Raw genomic sequence first — 16,559 nt, forward strand, 5'->3', positions numbered from 1 at the left:
CTAAATTACTAAATATTTAAAGCAAAAATTTGAAGTCGCACGAATAATGGTGTTTCCACTTGTTGTGGATCGACGTGTTACAAGTTGCAACAGGAAATTTTTGTGGCATGGTCGCACGCCATAATACTCGACTTCGTCTCGGTCTTCAACTTCTGGGCTTAGCGCAAACAGACTCACTTCTACTCTTAATGATATAATCTACTGATTTTATATGTTCATATCACATTTTTGTAACAAATATATGAATGTATTTAGATGCGCGGTGCACGATGCTAGACGATCAAAAATTGATACTAAACGAACACCACATAAATTTCAGCATTTATTGGTTAAACTGACTATTTAGACAGCATTTAAATATGTATGTATTAAATAAAATACAAGATAAAGAAACAGTAAATTAAATAATAACTGCATTTTGTTATTTGTCCTTCGGACGACAAATCTGATTTATGTCTTATATCCTTCAATCGTCGGTTATTATGAGAAGTGTCTTTTTCAAACACGCATTCCCGCTGAATTTCGCAACCGGCACAGGAAGGTTTATACAAACGACAGACTGAATCTGCTGGACAGTACTGGGTCAAACAAGGATCTTCTAACGAAATACATTCTTCAGATGCTTGAGAGATATTTTACATTAAAACAATAATAATGTATGATATCTTAAAAACTCACCGCTGATGTCGATACACACACTTCTTATACAACAACCACCGCAGCACTGATAGGTATCAGCGCACTAAAATATTCGTGTTAAACTGATTTCCAAACAAGCGATTTAACTTACCCATTCCCCGGAAGTTTTACAATTCTGAGACACACTTGGGGCAATATTAAAAAATAAACAGAAACTCAAAAGAACTGTTTTTATTGAAAGCATGATTGTAATCTAAACTGTACGTAGTATGGTTGCAGAGAGGAGTATAACAAAATGTATCCTTCAAACAATTAATCTAAGCGTGATAATTAAAAAACGAAACGAACAAATAGAAAGCATAACACAGTTTCAATGACAATCGACTCGATCACACTTTAAATGATACTTTAACTACAAAATTAGAGCGAACGAATTATTTTCTGCAACCATTTACTTAAACTCTCCGAACTATTTAGATTTTCTGCAAACTTCAAAATATCTCTCACGAGAGATGTTCTCAATTTCTTTGCACTTAGTACCGCCGCACTGAAAATCGCCCAACCTTCGGCCACATCAGGATAACAATGAACTGCTTTCTGAGCCATCAAGAGCGCATTTTTTGAGTCACCTACGATAAAGAACGCCAACGCCACCAAACACAAGACCTGCGTGATTAAAAAAATATAAATAAATAAAAAGTCGTCTTAGCAAACTGGGCGCACCTTTGTGACATCCATATTAGTCTGACCCAATTTCATCGCAATTTGCGCACACTTCGCCGCCGCTTTGGAACGCTCATCTTGTAGTCTAATTAAAAGGGAAGACAACGTCAACCAAACTGCTGCCTGATCCGGATGTCTGTGCACTATTTTGCTCACTTCGCGAATTGCCGACTTACTGTTCTTCTAAAATGCGAAACCAAAAATGACAAAGCTACGAGATTTACAACAACGCACCTGTGATAAGTGAAAATAACAGGACAAAACTCCGAAATGTTCGAGACAATCTTTTCTATCTTTCAATCGTTGAAGCTCAGTCAAGACCAGCTTCGCCAAATTGAAATCCGAGTGGAGTAACCCAAGGGATAATGTTGAGTAAAAACCCCAAGGAGATGGTTTTTCTAACTGTATACTGAAACCGATTTTTGTTGTTTTTGAGTGTGGCGCAAACGTAATTGACATACCTTTGGAACAGTAGTGTTTTGGCAGCTTCCGGTCCTTCAAACATGTACGCCATTGAGGCCAAAGCTACTAACAAATCAGACTGAAACTGCGGTTCTTCTGACAACCAATGCAAGGTCGACTCGTAGGCTTCGTAAGACTCCTTGTAGTGTTCATCTGTACGACATTCTCTAATTTTATTTTAAATGGAAACATCGATAAACCCACCTTTAAAAAGTGTCAGAGCCAATCCACTTCCACTATTAAACGTTGCTGCCTCAATTTTGGTAAACATGTCAATTGCTTGCGAATATTTACCCAGTCTGGCAAGCAAACGTCCATAGTTTACTCGACAAAAATCTCGATTATTTTCCTTCGACAGACTCAGAGCATTTCGAAAGGCCTCTAGCGCTCCCAGTTTTAAACCCATTCGTTCCTTAAGAATTCCAAGCATGTTCCACGCAGTACCGTCCATCGGATTGTGTTCTGTTGACAAACGACAAATTCCTGTATTTAAGCAAACTAGGTAAAAAAGAGAAACGATTTCAATCAACACGAAAGCTGACACATTAAACGGACTAACCAGTACACAAATATATTCAATATACTGACACACATTAAGTTTCCTTGTTCCTCTACTGAAATCAAAAGTGGTTCATTGATAATTACCAAAACAAACACAGTAGTAGAAAATCGTTTAACGATATATAAGAAACAGATATTCGAGGTGATCAGTGTGTTGCGAGTGTTGTTACAACTGTAAAAATGTGGAAAACAGTTATAATTTTTTCCACTTTCGTTGTCGTGAGTTTTTGCCAAAACAATAATTACAACACAAGTCTGCACAAAAGAAAACCCTACTATGACCCATACTACCATCACCTATTTGTGTGTGAGTATTAAAACTACAAGACGAAATTTTCATGTTTGTTATAATGTACGTGAACATGTTTCTAGATGGTGGAGGACTTTTATACTACGTAGGTTTCATCTTGATTAAAATAAAAGTGGTATTTGTTCTTGGGGCAATATTTGCAATTAGCATGGTCATCGGTAAGTTTTTCGCTCTTATTAAGTACGCCGAATATATGAGTAAGTGTAAAGACGCTCAAACTTTTTTATATTGAAAACCACTGCCTTTAGATAAACCTGACCATCACCATCAACCTGAAAAAATTCATCTCCAATCCCATGATCACGGACCAGCGCTCCACTCAGGACCGCCGCCTTCTTACTCTTCACCCTATGCGTCTCCTTACTCCGGAGGGATAACAGTGGATAAGCTCCCACCCGATGCTGAGATAGCTGGAGGAAAATACTACGATTCACCGCCTCCCCATGGATTCGGCAGAAATCACAACGACGACGTAAACCTTGATAATTACTACAATTTATTTAGGGAAATGATTCGAAAGTAATATTTCGGGAGTATGATTAAAGTGAACCACTGACATTTGTAAATTTATTTTAGAATGAACTTGACTGAAGTGGCTTTTACAACAATTAAGTTGAAGTCCACCGAATGCAGAAAAAAATTTGTCTGTAAAGTGGACTACAGTGCTAAATACAGCACGATATTGTCAGCGAGTTTAAACCTATTCAGGTACCTACTGCTTACATTAATGATCTTGCCTAAACATTACTGTATTTTTTGTTTGTTTTAGAGATGAACACTATAACAAGTATAAAACGAATAGAACCGTTTCATCTGTAGCCGATTGTGATAGACTGTACCAAAACTGTAAAAATACCAATATATAATTTATTTTCGTCCAGAGTTTCTTATTTATAATTTAAATCCAAAAAATAATGTTAAAGTAAAATATAGCAAATGCTTTACTTCTAAATTGCTCTGAAATCTATAGTACCTCTAGGTACTAGTCTTAGTATCAGAATCTAGATTCTCGATTAATTTTCAACGTGAACGACTCGCGTTTGTCAACACCTAAACATTTCAAATATTTTTATTATTCGTTCATGTTCGGTGTAGATCTTTTGGGTACGTCTTTTTATTGATAACATTCAAATCTGATAATTCTGAATATCAATAATGTCAACGCGAATACTGAAGTTGGTGTGTGATTTATTGAAATTTGTTGCACGTAACGGCACAGGGCAGTAGCCTAGATGTCTACAGGTAACTATTACTTACCTGTATACCATGTCATTGCATCACACGCCACTGGAATAGCATGCATATTGTGAATCGAATATATAATTGCATCCACCGGTGATTCTTTTAATGTCTTGCAAACCCAGTGTGCGTACCCCAAGGCGCCTTGCTTGTGAATTCTCAACTGGGTGCTATGTCTAAATAAATCCATCGCATCTTCATGTGTTAAAGTTTCAGCAAGAAGAGCCTAAAACACGCTCACGTAAAATGAGATCACAAAACATTATTTTATCCGCACCTGACCAATCCAACTGTTGACATAATTGGGATCGGATCTTTGGGCCTGTGAAAACGCTTCGTTTGCGAGTTTGTATTCTTCTAACATAAAATACAGAGTGCCTAAATTACTCCACGAAACGGCACTGTTGTTGTCGGCGATCACAGCTTTGATAAATGAATGCTGCGCTAATCTATAATTTGGCGGCTCTAACAGTAAACAGTCAACGTTAAATCTGTCGAATAATTTTTATTTTAACTAAATTACCCAAATTCATGGCAATGTTTCCTAGTAAATTCCAGTGTTGCCAATAAGTCGAATTCTTTGAAGTACAGTACTGAGCAATGGCTAAAGCTTTATTGATCAACTGTTGAAACAGTTCTTGAGTATCCGAGCTGATGGCGTGATTTAAGTAGCACACAGCCAAATCGTGCCATATAAGGAAATTGTCTTCTATAAAACTAAGACTTTTACAGTAACACCTCGACGCCAGCGTGTATAACTCGTTCTTTTCTAAAATTTTATTTCCCGAAACATCTTTACCTTCGACGAATGAAGACAGTAACAACAGGCAACAATATTTTTCCGGTAAATTAGTAACAAAAAGACAACTGTCTCCCAATAATTTCCAGAGGCAAGCCAAATCACTACGTTGCTCAATTGCGCTATAAAATTGCAAATAGTACTGTATCACAAATGAGAATTATAACATTACATAATTAAGTTGTCGGCTGCAATTTGAGCGTAATCTCTTGAAGTACCCAACCGCTGATCTCGAAAACAGTCTTTAGCCTGAAGCAAACAGGTTTCGGCCATTCCTTTTAATGCAGGTACGTAAAATTTATTCGATTTTAGGATTTCCTCAAAATCTAATCTAGCTTCTGTAAACTCTCCAAGTATCTAAATGTTTCACTTTTAAAAATGAGAAATTCAACGATTAGTGGCAATTAACCTGCTTGATGTGCGCCATTTGTAACAGTGGATAAAGCGCTTCTTGTGACAGGCTTGATGTTTTTTCATAGCATTTTAAAGCTGAAGTATACGCACCTTTCGCTAAATAAGCATCAGCCAGAGATTCCCAGCAGTGCCTAAAAAATATCGAAAGGTGAAGAAAAACAAATCGACTAAAACTTCGACTTTGGTAGTTGTCGTGTGACAGGATAATCTTATCAATACATTGAGGCATAAAAAATATTGCGAAAAGTTTAAATTTTGATTCACGTAAATTTTTATGACTGATAATACAGGGTATTTTCGAAGTTGAGGCGTTCCTTTTAACATGTGATAGTATGCCTTGTTCTAAAGAGTTTTAGCCAAAATTACCTTAGTAAAATGTGTACGGCAATGAAGATAAAATAAGTTAATTTTTTTTTTAATTTTTGAAACCGGACCTGCTCACATTTTGCGCTGATTTGTTAGAAATTAGAATTGACAAAAAAAAATCAAATGAGCATGGACGATAATCAAAAATACTGTTAGAGTTGTCATCTAATTAGTCGGAATGGCTTTATTATTAGGAAAATAATGAGCTCACAGATATGTTGCTAATGTATGGGCAATGTTGTCAGAATGCAGCTGCGGCGTCCAGAGAGTACGCAGAGCAATTTCCGGAAAGATACCATCCTGGGCCACGTCAGTTATTAATCTAGTACAGCGCAGAAATAGACAAGACCGGACTCAAAATTTTAGAAAACTAAAAATATACAATCAATTATCTCCGTTAATATAAACATTTTACAAAGAACATTTAGGCTAAAATTCTTAAGAATAATGTATAGTACCTCGTGTTACAAGGAACGCCTCAACTTCGAAAACACCCTGTATCTAACTATAAAAACTAGGCGGATAACATTGGTAAATTCATATAAACAAAATGACAATCACGACTTTATTATTTATATTTACATATCAACAAAACGGAAAAAACTGATTTTTAAAAATTCCCCATACCGCCTCTCCACTGTTTGTATTTTGCATACAGTGTGGAAACTTTAACTGATAATTTAGACATAGGCGATTTTTGTAAAAAATTGTGAAATAGGTCGATTTTTGTTTTTCCATGCCCACATCTTGGCGTATATGGTTTTTGCATATATCCTCCCGAAAGAGCGCAATCACCCCAAACTTTTTTTTCAAATGTAAGGGTATGTCAAGTGACACCTCGTTTGACACCCCACTTTGCAAGGAATATAATGCACTATTTGTTTCCTGAATATTTTCAAAGCCTGTGTTAAAAAATAAAAAACAATTTTATAAGTTGAATTCTATTTAATGCAACAAGTGTTCAAAATGGGCACTGGTTCTTTCTTGGCAAATTGGCAAATCGTCAGTAACATGCATCCCTTACGTTTTGTAACATTTCCAGTGTGATTTGCCTAATTTCATGCCTAATACGTTGCTTAAGCCCCCCATACACTCTCCGGAAATCCTCAGAGGAAAACCTGCGCAGTCCAGGCCTTCCGTATTTCCGGAGCGTGTGTGGTAGAAAACTGCGCGACTTGGCGGACTGTTCAGGCGGCCAGAGATGAATGAAAAAACGAGTCTGAATAACTGTGCAGTCGCAAACGTCACGCCGACCGGAGTGTGTGTGGCGTTGTCAGTTCAGTTTAGTTGAGGCCGCCTTTTAGACAACATGAGTCAAGTATTTCTTGAATAGTTTATCAAGGTTTACAAGTCGGAACCATACCGTTGGCAGGTTAAAAGTATCATGCTAGAGTGAAAAAGGAACATATCTTTACGCAAGCGTTTTTTGTGGTAAAGGCGATAAAACTATAAATACCTGTTGAGTGTTTCTCGGTTGACATTTTAATTATTTCTTGGTACTGTAATGGTCCGAATAGGTTCGCTAAATTAAGAATTAGGAGTATAGTTTTAAATATGTAATTGCAACAAAACGTTCAACAATCATTCATTGGGCCCGAAATTTTATTTTTAAATATTTCAGTTGCGTAATTTTATTTTTAAATATTTAAGTTGCTGACAATTAAAAACTATATCTATTTAATTGTTGTTAACATTTATGTTAAATGGATATGGCAACAATGGACGGTCGCTACCAAACAATAATAACAATTGCTGAAAACGTTAAATCGTAAAAAAATTGTTTCGAAGAAATGGTTTGAAAAAATAAACAATTTCGGCATAATCGAAAATTTGCAAAACATAAGTAAATCGAACCATGGAAGAATATATTTTAACATCTTTCAAAGTTACGTTGCCAAACTTCCAAGTTGTCAACAGCTGATTAATTTAGAATATGGCTGCCACCAATTTTGTCGACTAAAATAATTTTGAATTGGTCTTCGTGCCAAAGTAAACAGTAACTAACATTATAGTTTGTTACTTCTTACGTAATTTACAAAATTCAATACAATTTTAATTTTTTGAAATGTTTATGATGAGTTTATTGTGGCCAAATTTTGTAAAAATATGAAGTTTCAGTGGCTCTCAGTGACTTGAATCTATTGCAAATTTCACACAACAACTACCTTAATATAAATAATTACGTGTTACTCTCGTCAACTCGTATCACAAATCTCAAATTTGCAATGGCTTTGTCATACTCCTGTTGTTCCAGATAATGCAAACCTAATTGCATCCAGGCCCAGCAATTTCTTTTATTAATAATTCCACTCGTGAGAGCTTGTAACAGAGTCAAATTGGCGTCCTAAAACATTCCAAGTGAACATTTCGATTGACAAACACTTCAAAAATCTACCCAATTTTTTAATTTCCTGTAAATTTTGCTCAATTCGATTCCGGCTTCTGAACACCTGGTATTAATTTTGAATGCTTTTTCGTAGCACCGTCTAGCTTTATCGAAATCATTATTTCTTTTATAATAGTGGCCCAGGAGTAGAAAACATTTGTAGTTGCTGGAATCTAGTTTGGTAGCCTGGAAAATTAACGATCAACAATAATTCCAACAAAAATCAATTGAAACCTTTAAAAACGGCATTAAACTTTTTCCGTACTGTCCGGCATCCCAGTACAACGTCCCCATCTCAATCCACCATTCAGACAACAACGAATCTTCAACTTGCAGCAACTCTAATGCTTCTACATATTTTTCTTGCTTATGAAGCAACTGAGCAGTCAATAAATGGCACATTGCTTGATTTTCAGTACTCTTCTCTAAGTCTCCTAACAATAATTTTGCTTTCCAGTAGTTTTTAAGATTAATATTCGTACGAATTATATGATAAATACAAATCTTTTTCATTTCAGAATCCAACTAAAATAGACGTAGAGTCGAGTAAACAAAAAAATAATAAAAAAATTGGTCGCAAACCGATTCATATAATTCTGTGACTCGTTTCAGGTCATCCTCTTCACCGGACCTGGACAAAACTTCAATCGTAAAAATATCTACTTTCTTTTTTAACTTCTTTTTGGAGTCGCTACTTGATTGCAACAATTTGTCGATTTTGTTGGCCACTTGTAGAGCTTCAGAAAAGAAAAGTAGCTTGATGCAAGACTTTAGTAGTAACACCCAGGCGTGCACTAAGCCGGGTAACAGACAAACAACTCGATCTAAGATTTCTTTAGCTTCAATTAATTGTCCTCTCTCCACTAACAAGATGCTTTTCGTGAAAAGAGCAGTTGCTGATTGATTTTCTAATTTTAATAAGGCCTCGCAGTACGTTGCAATATCTTCTTTTTCAATCGTAACGTCCGACTCAATATAACACTCGTTGAAAATTTTACAAATCCACCTCAGCGACACCGAGTCCGTTTCGAACAAAGTATGCATTTTCTTTGCGTGTTCTACAACCTCTTCAAATTTTTCTAATCTATACAGCAAATTTAAATAGTCAGCGTAATATTTTGTACAAATGGTTTTTTGGCTATTCAAAAGAATTTTTAAGGCCTCCTCGTACTGAAAATCACAATTTTTGTTTACATTTTTTAGTTGTGAAACTACTCACAATGGGCAGTAGCTCTGACGATACATTCTTCACCTTCGACAAAATATTCACCAAACATATGGCTACTTCGACCACTTCTGAACACTTTCCACTCTTGACCAGTGAATAGATGGCCAAAGTGATTTCCGATGTATCTCCGTATTCACATAAATTGCATATTTTTTGAGCGTATTCTATTAATTTTTTTTCACCTCTACAATTCATTCCATTAAAAATCTCTTCGCATTTATTTAACGTAACAACAAACTTACACTTCAATATTCAACAATGACATGTAAGCATTAATTAATTCTCTTTTTGTCTCTTTGGTGTCAACTTTCTCGTAATAATTTATTAAACCGTTCCACGCTAAACAGTTTGAAGGATTTGCCTGAATCGCATCTTGAAAGGCACTCAAAGCTTTTGGAAGTTGTCCTGTTTCTTGCAAGGAAACTCCCAAGAAAACTAGTGCCATGTAATTATTCTTTTCTTCGTTCAGTATTTGCTGAAGATATAAAATATATATGTCAAAAAGTATTGTACTGTTTATCGAAAACTTGTCAACAATCGTTCAACTGTAAGTATATATTTTTTTTATGACAAAGTACTTTTTACTAACAGAAAATATTAACCAATGCTTTAACAGAATTTTCTTCCTATGTCTCAAAGTGTAGGTAAGTGTCACCAATCAAAATTAAATATTTCAAATAAGAAATAATTGCACAAAAACGGTAAATCCTCGAAAAACTAAAGCAACTGAAAATATACAGGTGGTGATAAAATAACATATGAAATTCAAAATGGCTGGCGGGTACTCATGATAATACGAAAAAACGCTGAAACAGCCTCAGGACGTTCTCCTACATCGTTTCCCACCCGTCAAACCTTGTGCAAATGAAAATTTTCCTTACCCTTTAGCAGTGACGGCTCGTGTTTCGCGAATATGGGTCGGCCGAACATGGGTAGATCGGTAAAGCTCTAATTAGTCAATTTAACTTTTTGATAGGCATCCGCGTGACAAATGTAGGTTCATAATTAAAAAAATGTTACATAGTAAAACTAACAAGTGCAAGTGCACTTGGCTGCCCGTTAACGATATATTTTTCTGGTACAGAGTTTTAGAAAACGCGCGATTATGACCACTTTTCGATTGTATTAAATCAACCATTGAGGGTTGTGGAACTGGCAATTTCTTCACAAATATTTTGTCATCATAAGACAATGTATGAAATTTATTTACCAATAAATAGTTAATCAAATCGGCATTGGTACTCACTACATCTTTTACATTTGCCATTGTCGGTGTGTTTACCTACTTACCACTTACACTCACAATTTAAATAATACTATAATAATTAATAACAGATTAAACACACAAAACAGAAACAAAAGACGATACGTTAAACGGTTAGGAGCAGAGGTGAATTTGAAATTAAGGAATTAAACTACGCAAACGCAAACTCTAAGGTTCTCGATGATAAATAAGGTAGCGGCAACTCATTGTTTTACGGGATGTTTGTATCGTGTCACGGGATGTTTGTATCGTGTCGATTAACTTGCATAGACTCCAAATTAAGTGAGATGGAAATATTGGCGCAACCGTTGTCGTTACCTTAGCAAACTCAGTTTAGCAGCGCCACAGCGCTGCAACAGCTGTCGGCCAAATTAACTTTTGCCGGGGTTGTGTGAAACGAGCTAAGCTATCCGTTACAAGTTACAGCAACATAACTTAAGATTGGTGAGACGAGACAGCTGGACGTACTTCTGAATGTATTCATCGTTTCAAAATCGCAGTGCAAAGATTAGTCTGTGTGCACTCGGCAAATACGTCACTGGCCGACCCTTCCCCTTCCTTGGCCGAATGTATTTATTACCTATTTAATAAACACTTGCCGCAGGAGCCTAGGAACGGCTTTGTCAATTATTGTCGTAGTTTTGTAAATATTCGTATGCATTTAATTTTTGTAATGGTGAAAAAATAACTTTAACTTCAATATCTAATTTAAATTGGTCTTTACTGAGGCAATTAAAAAAAAACGATGAAGGCGAACAGACATCATAATTTATGTTTAGTAGAATTTTGCGTTTATTAAGTGGATTTTTATTTACACACACATTTTTTTTCAAAACTATCCTGGATGCGTTTAGGTATTTATACTACATAATATGTGTATTTACAGCACATACGGTACACAGTACAATGTAATTAGGTACGAGACAGAAATGTAAATTGTAATTTAAGTTGTTATTTGTGTTTGAAAAAAAATAACGTAAACATTTTTTTCTCAGAAAGTATGAAAATAAAATTCGTAATTTTGTGTGGTACGGCCCGGCCGACTCTGCCGCCCCTAACGAGCCGTCACTGCCCTTTAGTTATACTAAGATTTGGCGCGACCTTCAAAAATCAAATTTTTTTTTGGCGGCTGTAGAAAAAATAGTGTGTATTTGTGGAAAAATTCGTGTTTTGTTGGCGCACTTAATACAAAAAAAAAAAAATTGCACATGATTGTGTCCTTTACTATGACGCCACTTTGGTGTTACATATCACCACCCTGTATAATAATAAACGGGTGTCCTTCACCTTTGACCTTGGACATGTATAAAATATGTTATTATTTTTCACTGCAACTACTTAAATACTTACAACCTCAATCCGTCAGAAATAAGAAGATGCGTAAGTCGTGTATTTTGTCTCTCATATTCATAATACTTTTTCAAAAAATTTCAACACAATGTTATCCTGACGAAGCGAACAGTCAACTTCTTTGTAAAAATGTGCATTTAGCAAACGTGAATAGTGTGATGAAAAAGGTAAAAATCAAAAACTGATAAATCGTCGTTCTTAATGTCGGTACCTAATTATTTTAGGCTGATATAAAAACCGTCGTAATTTATGAACTTAACGAGACTAAACTACGAGAAGAAGCGTTTCAGTTTCCCAATTTAGAAACATTGAAGGTTTCTGGAATCTTAGAAATACTTATATCAAACTGTGTGAGCAACTTGGTTCAACTCAAGAAACTGGATTTTTCCTACAACAAAATTTCCCATATTCCAAACGATTTATTCAGTGATCTATCCCAACTGAAAGAATTTAATATTTCGCATGACGTACTATCAAATTTGACTTTGGATACATTTTATAAACTGACAAACGTAGAAATACTAGATCTTTCATATAATCATATTGTCGCCATCGATTTAGGTGTGTTAGACGAGGCTCGAAGTGTACAAAAATTATTGTTACACCATAACAGGTTAACCGCACTGCAATTGGGTGTTTTTGATGAATTAGTAAATATGATATTGCTCGACGTCTCGTTTAATAAAATCGCCGACATACCACTGGGACTATTTGATTTGCCAAAAAGCGTGAGCTTTTTAAACTTAAGCCACAATAATCTAATTCAATTGGAGCTTGGAATTTTTGACCCTTTAAAAAATCTGTCGGATCTAACAGTCTCTCACAACAAACTAAAAACTGTCCCTTTGGGAATTTTCGATACTCTAACTCATCTAAAAATTGTTAGTTTATCAGGTAACAAACTTACAAACGTGCCGGATGGTTTATTTGACGAAAGTAAAAAACTGAAAAAAATCGATTTAGCTCAAAATCGTATACAAAATCTGTCTGGTTCACTATTTGAAAGTAACGAACACCTGAAACATCTTAACATAAGCTATAATCTTATTACAGACTTGGACATAAAAATATTTAAACAAACGTCATTAATTTCACTTGACATTTCTCACAATGAATTTCAAACTATTAAATTGGAACTGTTGAATTTAAAATCGCTGCAAATTATCAATGCTCAAGGCAATAAAATTAACTATTTACATCCTAATACTTTTGCAGTGGAGCAATATATTTCCTTGAAACATATTGATTTTAGCCAAAACCGACTGGTTTTCATTGAAGACGGATTTTTTGACTGGGTTCCCAATTTGAAACGATTTGAAATCAGTGGTAATCCATGGGATTGCAAATGTTTAGAAAAAGTACTAAAACAACTCGTTGCAAGAAACATAACTTACAACATTGAATACTATTTTGATGGAAGAAAACCAGCGTGTGTAGTTGCGAATTTGTTCGATTGCGTGGTTGTCAAAAATAGTTCTGCCTTGTACTACAAATATTATAATAAAAAAAATTAACTCACCCGACACAATTTTAAAGATGTGTCGTAATGTTTATTTTTTATAGCTTCCCTGGCCTCTTTTAGAATTGACTTTGTATCTTTCATGATTGATAAACAGAAGCTGTATTGCATAAAAAGATTGAAATCAACGGTTAAGTTTTTGATAACCTTTAGTACTTACCCAGCACTAGTGAGACAACATAAATGTAATTAAATACGGAAGAACAGTTTCCGAAAACAAAACTCAGTTAGTACTTATTATATAAGATTTAATTTTTCCGGAAAAGCTACATAACAGTAAACAAAGCTTGTTGTAACTTTTAGGTTAGAAACACCAGACTTTTATTTATTTGTCAAAGTGACAGTCAATGTGCCCAATATCACGTTGACAACCAAATCATCTTAATTTCCGTTTATTTTCGCAGTTTTGTGGAAATGGCAGCGCCTAGAGCCGAAGTAATTCCAAAACCGATTCAGCAAGATTGGGTAAATCGAGAATACATCGAAGTTATTACGGTGAGCATAAAGAAGATCACGGATTTTCTCAACTCTTTCGGTAGGTGATATTTATGTTAACGACAGGATGAGACGAAAATTCACTTTCAGATTTGTCTTGTCGTTCAAAACTAGCAGTGTTAAATGAGAAATTAACAACTCTAGAACGGAAAATCGACTACTTGGAAGCGTGTGTAAGTAATCCAAATGCGTTGTAATGCTCTATTTTTATCATTATTCTTCAAGGTCACCAAAGGTGAAACTTTAACGTAATCTGGTTATTTTTACTCATACTAATTAAACAAGTACAATGTTACCAACTCGCGTCAAGACGTTATATAAACCCTTTATGTTTCATAGTCAAAATTTATTTCACTGGCTGAATATAGTTTTTAATAAAGTGGATGAAGATCGCAGGAGGGAAGTAGGGCCAGATCGATCCTGTGCTGAGTGGTTGTTGAGGAATGGAGCTTATGTAAAATGGAACAACTCACCTGAATTTTTAACAGATTATAATAAATTGCCTGAAGAAGATGTGCGATTACACATTGTGGAAGTGGATGCTACAGAGTCCAGCATAATGCATTATGGATTTGCACATTTTGTTGGGTGTGACTATATAAGGAAAATTACTTTTCATAAATGTTACTACCTTGAAGATGAAGCTTTAAAAAGACTATCACCTTTACAAAACTCTTTACTTTATTTACAAATAACTGAGTGTTTAAATATAACAGAAAAGGGTTTACAACACTTAAATTCATTATCTAATTTAAAAGAAGTTATTTTAGCTGATTTGCCTTATATTAAAGATACACAAAAAATTGTTAGTAAATTACAAGATGGCTTACCAAAATGTAATATACAATTTCATTAAAAAAATATATAAATTAAATATTTAGTTTACTGTAAAATGCACATTAACGATCATCCTTCCAGTTTACCCTTACTGCTGATTGTTGGAGATGAAACAAGACCTGCTTCTCCAGATTCTAATTGTTTTAAGAGTCTAAAAAGAGCTGCTGCCTCTCTGATTCTGCTAAATTCAATGCAGAAAGCTTGAACTTCTATGAACAGTTCTTGGACATTGATTATTTTGTTCCTGATCAATGACTGAAGGAACACACAAACTAGCCTTACAAGTCTGTTTTGCATGTATCGATCTTTGATTGTTTCACAGGTTGATATGCAATTTGAGATGTACAAGTGCACAAATTCTGTAGGTAAGTCAACAGTTGTTGTCAACCTATTCACAACTTCCATTGAATGTAAAGACATTTCCATGTTTACAAGTACACTGAAGTACTCCGTAATCTGCTTGGACTGCATTAATTTTAATAAAACTTCAATTGCAATCAGTGGGTTGTTTTCTACCAACTCTGGCAACTGCAAAAGTAATCATATTCTCAAATTTATAATCAATGTGTTTGTGGAAACACCACCTTTGATGGAGTCAGCCCAATGTGATACACTAACTTGGAATCATTTTCCAATTCTCCCAACAGCTGTTGCTGTTGTTGTAAAGATAATGCTGCCTTGTAGGCTTTATTTATCAGTTGCCTAGCCTCTTGTCCTGCTGTATCAGGCACACACATAGTCACATCATAAGCAACACTGTGTTCTTTTGGATTAGTCGAGTTTAACCAAACCATCTTAAATCAAGTAGATAAGTCTCAATTTTAAAAACATAGCAAATACTACTTCATCCTGTGAGTCTAGTAGCGGTGGTGCAAGTGTTACAAACTCAGGTCTATAAACTTTATTGATGTAGGCATTTTCTCCAGTTGCAATCTTCTTCACAAGTGCTTCATATTCTTGAGTGTCTGCTGTGTAACTACAAGTTGTTCTGCACAACTGCAACTAGTGCTATATTTTAACAAAAAATTACCTATTTGTTTTTTCCGGCAGTGATAGTATTACAGGAATTCCAGTTTTGCAAGTCTGTGGCAGTTCAGACTGTTTTTCTGCCAACAACAATTCAACCTCTGAAAAGTCAATATTTGTTTGAAAACTCCCCAAATCTGAATTGATAATCTGTGTAGCTGTTTTCTTGAGAATCTTAAATTAAATTCTTTCAATAAGGATTTTTTAAATGATTGATAACTTACTGCATCTTTTGGTACATCTGATAATAATTGTGTTAAAAAGTGTTTCTCAGGTAAAGAGAGTCTAGGTAATTGACCTGGATATTCCAACTTTGGTGCTCCCACGTTACTCTGCTGTTCAGGAGGGTGCTACAATATCACACAAATGAAAACTAAATCAAAATAAATGTTACAAACAAACCAAAAGGTGAATAAATACATTAGCAAAAGGAGTGTTAGCTAAAGATTCTCCTCTATATAACTCATACAAAAGTGTAATTGCTACCAACTTTTGTTCTGGTTCTTTCAAAAGGTCTTGTTGCAGAAGCATTACCAAACAAGTTCCCACTAAAAAATATTCAATTAAGTGGTTGATTTTTTGTTTATTTTTAACACCTTTAAAATAATCCGATGGTTCAAATTTTTTATGAAGTTCATTTGAGAGTCCTTCTAAAGTTTGGGTTCTCACTTTACCTTCATCGAGGATACTAAAAACGCAAAAATGACATAAAAAAATCACAACATAACCTGTTCATTACTCGAGCAAAACATCACATTGCTCCACTGTAAGAGACATCATTAACTATACAACAGTTTATTAATTTTTACACAATTTATTGTTTTACTCTTATTATTACACCGAATTTTATTGAGATACGTGATTTTTGCACACATAACACTGTTCACGGTTTCAAGAAAATATAGGGAATTTTGAATTTTTTGAGGTTACTATGATATGTC

At 34.9% G+C, this 16,559-nt stretch overlaps 6 protein-coding genes across 6 annotated transcripts; 4 read left to right on the forward strand and 2 right to left on the reverse strand.

Annotated features, from left to right (window-relative positions):
* Positions 1-855: 855 nt before the first annotated feature.
* LOC138123887 (superkiller complex protein 3) lies at positions 856-13,462 on the reverse strand. Its single transcript, XM_069038718.1, has 18 exons — positions 13,421-13,462; positions 13,261-13,360; positions 9,370-9,602; positions 9,119-9,311; positions 8,482-9,069; positions 8,134-8,424; positions 7,909-8,085; positions 7,697-7,857; positions 5,143-5,278; positions 4,906-5,090; positions 4,458-4,855; positions 4,212-4,399; positions 3,953-4,160; positions 2,029-2,286; positions 1,824-1,977; positions 1,597-1,771; positions 1,363-1,545; positions 856-1,305 (listed from the first exon to the last, which is right to left on the reverse strand). The coding sequence occupies exons 2-18, from the start codon at positions 13,342-13,344 to the stop codon at positions 1,060-1,062; spliced, it is 3,858 nt and encodes a 1,285-aa protein (XP_068894819.1). The 5' UTR covers positions 13,345-13,360; positions 13,421-13,462; the 3' UTR covers positions 856-1,059.
* LOC138123895 (uncharacterized) lies at positions 2,532-3,570 on the forward strand. The gene is made up of 5 exons (XM_069038727.1): positions 2,532-2,692; positions 2,758-2,892; positions 2,944-3,214; positions 3,272-3,403; positions 3,465-3,570. Exons 1-5 carry the CDS (start codon positions 2,566-2,568, stop codon positions 3,559-3,561), a joined length of 762 nt encoding a protein of 253 aa, XP_068894828.1. The 5' UTR covers positions 2,532-2,565; the 3' UTR covers positions 3,562-3,570.
* On the forward strand, positions 11,723-13,276 carry LOC138123890 (carboxypeptidase N subunit 2-like). The gene is made up of 2 exons (XM_069038721.1): positions 11,723-11,908; positions 11,966-13,276. The coding sequence occupies exons 1-2, from the start codon at positions 11,768-11,770 to the stop codon at positions 13,253-13,255; spliced, it is 1,431 nt and encodes a 476-aa protein (XP_068894822.1). The 5' UTR covers positions 11,723-11,767; the 3' UTR covers positions 13,256-13,276.
* Positions 13,463-13,670: 208 nt separating the features above from the next.
* On the forward strand, positions 13,671-14,021 carry HSPC300 (haematopoietic stem/progenitor cell protein 300). Its single transcript, XM_069038730.1, has 3 exons — positions 13,671-13,795; positions 13,846-13,928; positions 13,981-14,021. Exons 1-3 carry the CDS (start codon positions 13,675-13,677, stop codon positions 14,005-14,007), a joined length of 231 nt encoding a protein of 76 aa, XP_068894831.1. The 5' UTR covers positions 13,671-13,674; the 3' UTR covers positions 14,008-14,021.
* Positions 14,022-14,044: 23 nt separating this feature from the next.
* Positions 14,045-14,629, forward strand: LOC138123896 (ATP synthase subunit s, mitochondrial). The gene has a single exon (XM_069038728.1). It carries the CDS (start codon positions 14,045-14,047, stop codon positions 14,609-14,611), a length of 567 nt encoding a protein of 188 aa, XP_068894829.1. The 3' UTR covers positions 14,612-14,629.
* On the reverse strand, positions 14,419-16,542 carry Not11 (CCR4-NOT transcription complex subunit 11). The gene is made up of 8 exons (XM_069038725.1): positions 16,358-16,542; positions 16,215-16,306; positions 16,021-16,166; positions 15,843-15,968; positions 15,623-15,792; positions 15,436-15,568; positions 15,177-15,386; positions 14,419-15,120 (listed from the first exon to the last, which is right to left on the reverse strand). Exons 1-8 carry the CDS (start codon positions 16,396-16,398, stop codon positions 14,662-14,664), a joined length of 1,377 nt encoding a protein of 458 aa, XP_068894826.1. The 5' UTR covers positions 16,399-16,542; the 3' UTR covers positions 14,419-14,661.
* Between the last annotated feature and the right edge of the window lie 17 nt (positions 16,543-16,559).

The sequence above is a fragment of the Tenebrio molitor genome, chromosome 2, assembly GCF_963966145.1.
Source record: "Tenebrio molitor chromosome 2, icTenMoli1.1, whole genome shotgun sequence".
NCBI lineage: Eukaryota > Metazoa > Arthropoda > Insecta > Coleoptera > Tenebrionidae > Tenebrio > Tenebrio molitor.

Coding starts and splice junctions, on each gene's coding strand:
- LOC138123895 (XM_069038727.1), top strand. CDS start 2,566: ATGTGGAAAACAGTTATAATTTTTTCCACTTTCGTTGTCGTGAGTTTT. Junction 3,215..3,271: donor TTTAGGGAAATGATTCGAAA/GTAATATTTCGG, acceptor AATTTATTTTAG/AATGAACTTGACTGAAGTGG. Junction 3,404..3,464: donor GCGAGTTTAAACCTATTCAG/GTACCTACTGCT, acceptor TGTTTGTTTTAG/AGATGAACACTATAACAAGT.
- LOC138123890 (XM_069038721.1), top strand. CDS start 11,768: ATGCGTAAGTCGTGTATTTTGTCTCTCATATTCATAATACTTTTTCAA. Junction 11,909..11,965: donor TGAATAGTGTGATGAAAAAG/GTAAAAATCAAA, acceptor TAATTATTTTAG/GCTGATATAAAAACCGTCGT.
- LOC138123887 (XM_069038718.1), bottom strand. CDS start 13,344: ATGAAAGATACAAAGTCAATTCTAAAAGAGGCCAGGGAAGCTATAAAA. Junction 9,603..13,260: donor CATCTTTAAAATTGTGTCGG/GTGAGTTAATTT, acceptor TTATATCTTCAG/CAAATACTGAACGAAGAAAA. Junction 4,161..4,211: donor TCAACAGTTGGATTGGTCAG/GTGCGGATAAAA, acceptor AGCGTGTTTTAG/GCTCTTCTTGCTGAAACTTT.
- HSPC300 (XM_069038730.1), top strand. CDS start 13,675: ATGGCAGCGCCTAGAGCCGAAGTAATTCCAAAACCGATTCAGCAAGAT. Junction 13,796..13,845: donor GGATTTTCTCAACTCTTTCG/GTAGGTGATATT, acceptor ATTCACTTTCAG/ATTTGTCTTGTCGTTCAAAA. Junction 13,929..13,980: donor TCGACTACTTGGAAGCGTGT/GTAAGTAATCCA, acceptor TTATTCTTCAAG/GTCACCAAAGGTGAAACTTT.
- LOC138123896 (XM_069038728.1), top strand. CDS start 14,045: ATGTTACCAACTCGCGTCAAGACGTTATATAAACCCTTTATGTTTCAT.
- Not11 (XM_069038725.1), bottom strand. CDS start 16,398: ATGATGTCTCTTACAGTGGAGCAATGTGATGTTTTGCTCGA. Junction 16,307..16,357: donor CAATGTGATGTTTTGCTCGA/GTAATGAACAGG, acceptor TTGCGTTTTTAG/TATCCTCGATGAAGGTAAAG. Junction 15,121..15,176: donor TTGGGCTGACTCCATCAAAG/GTGGTGTTTCCA, acceptor TTACTTTTGCAG/TTGCCAGAGTTGGTAGAAAA.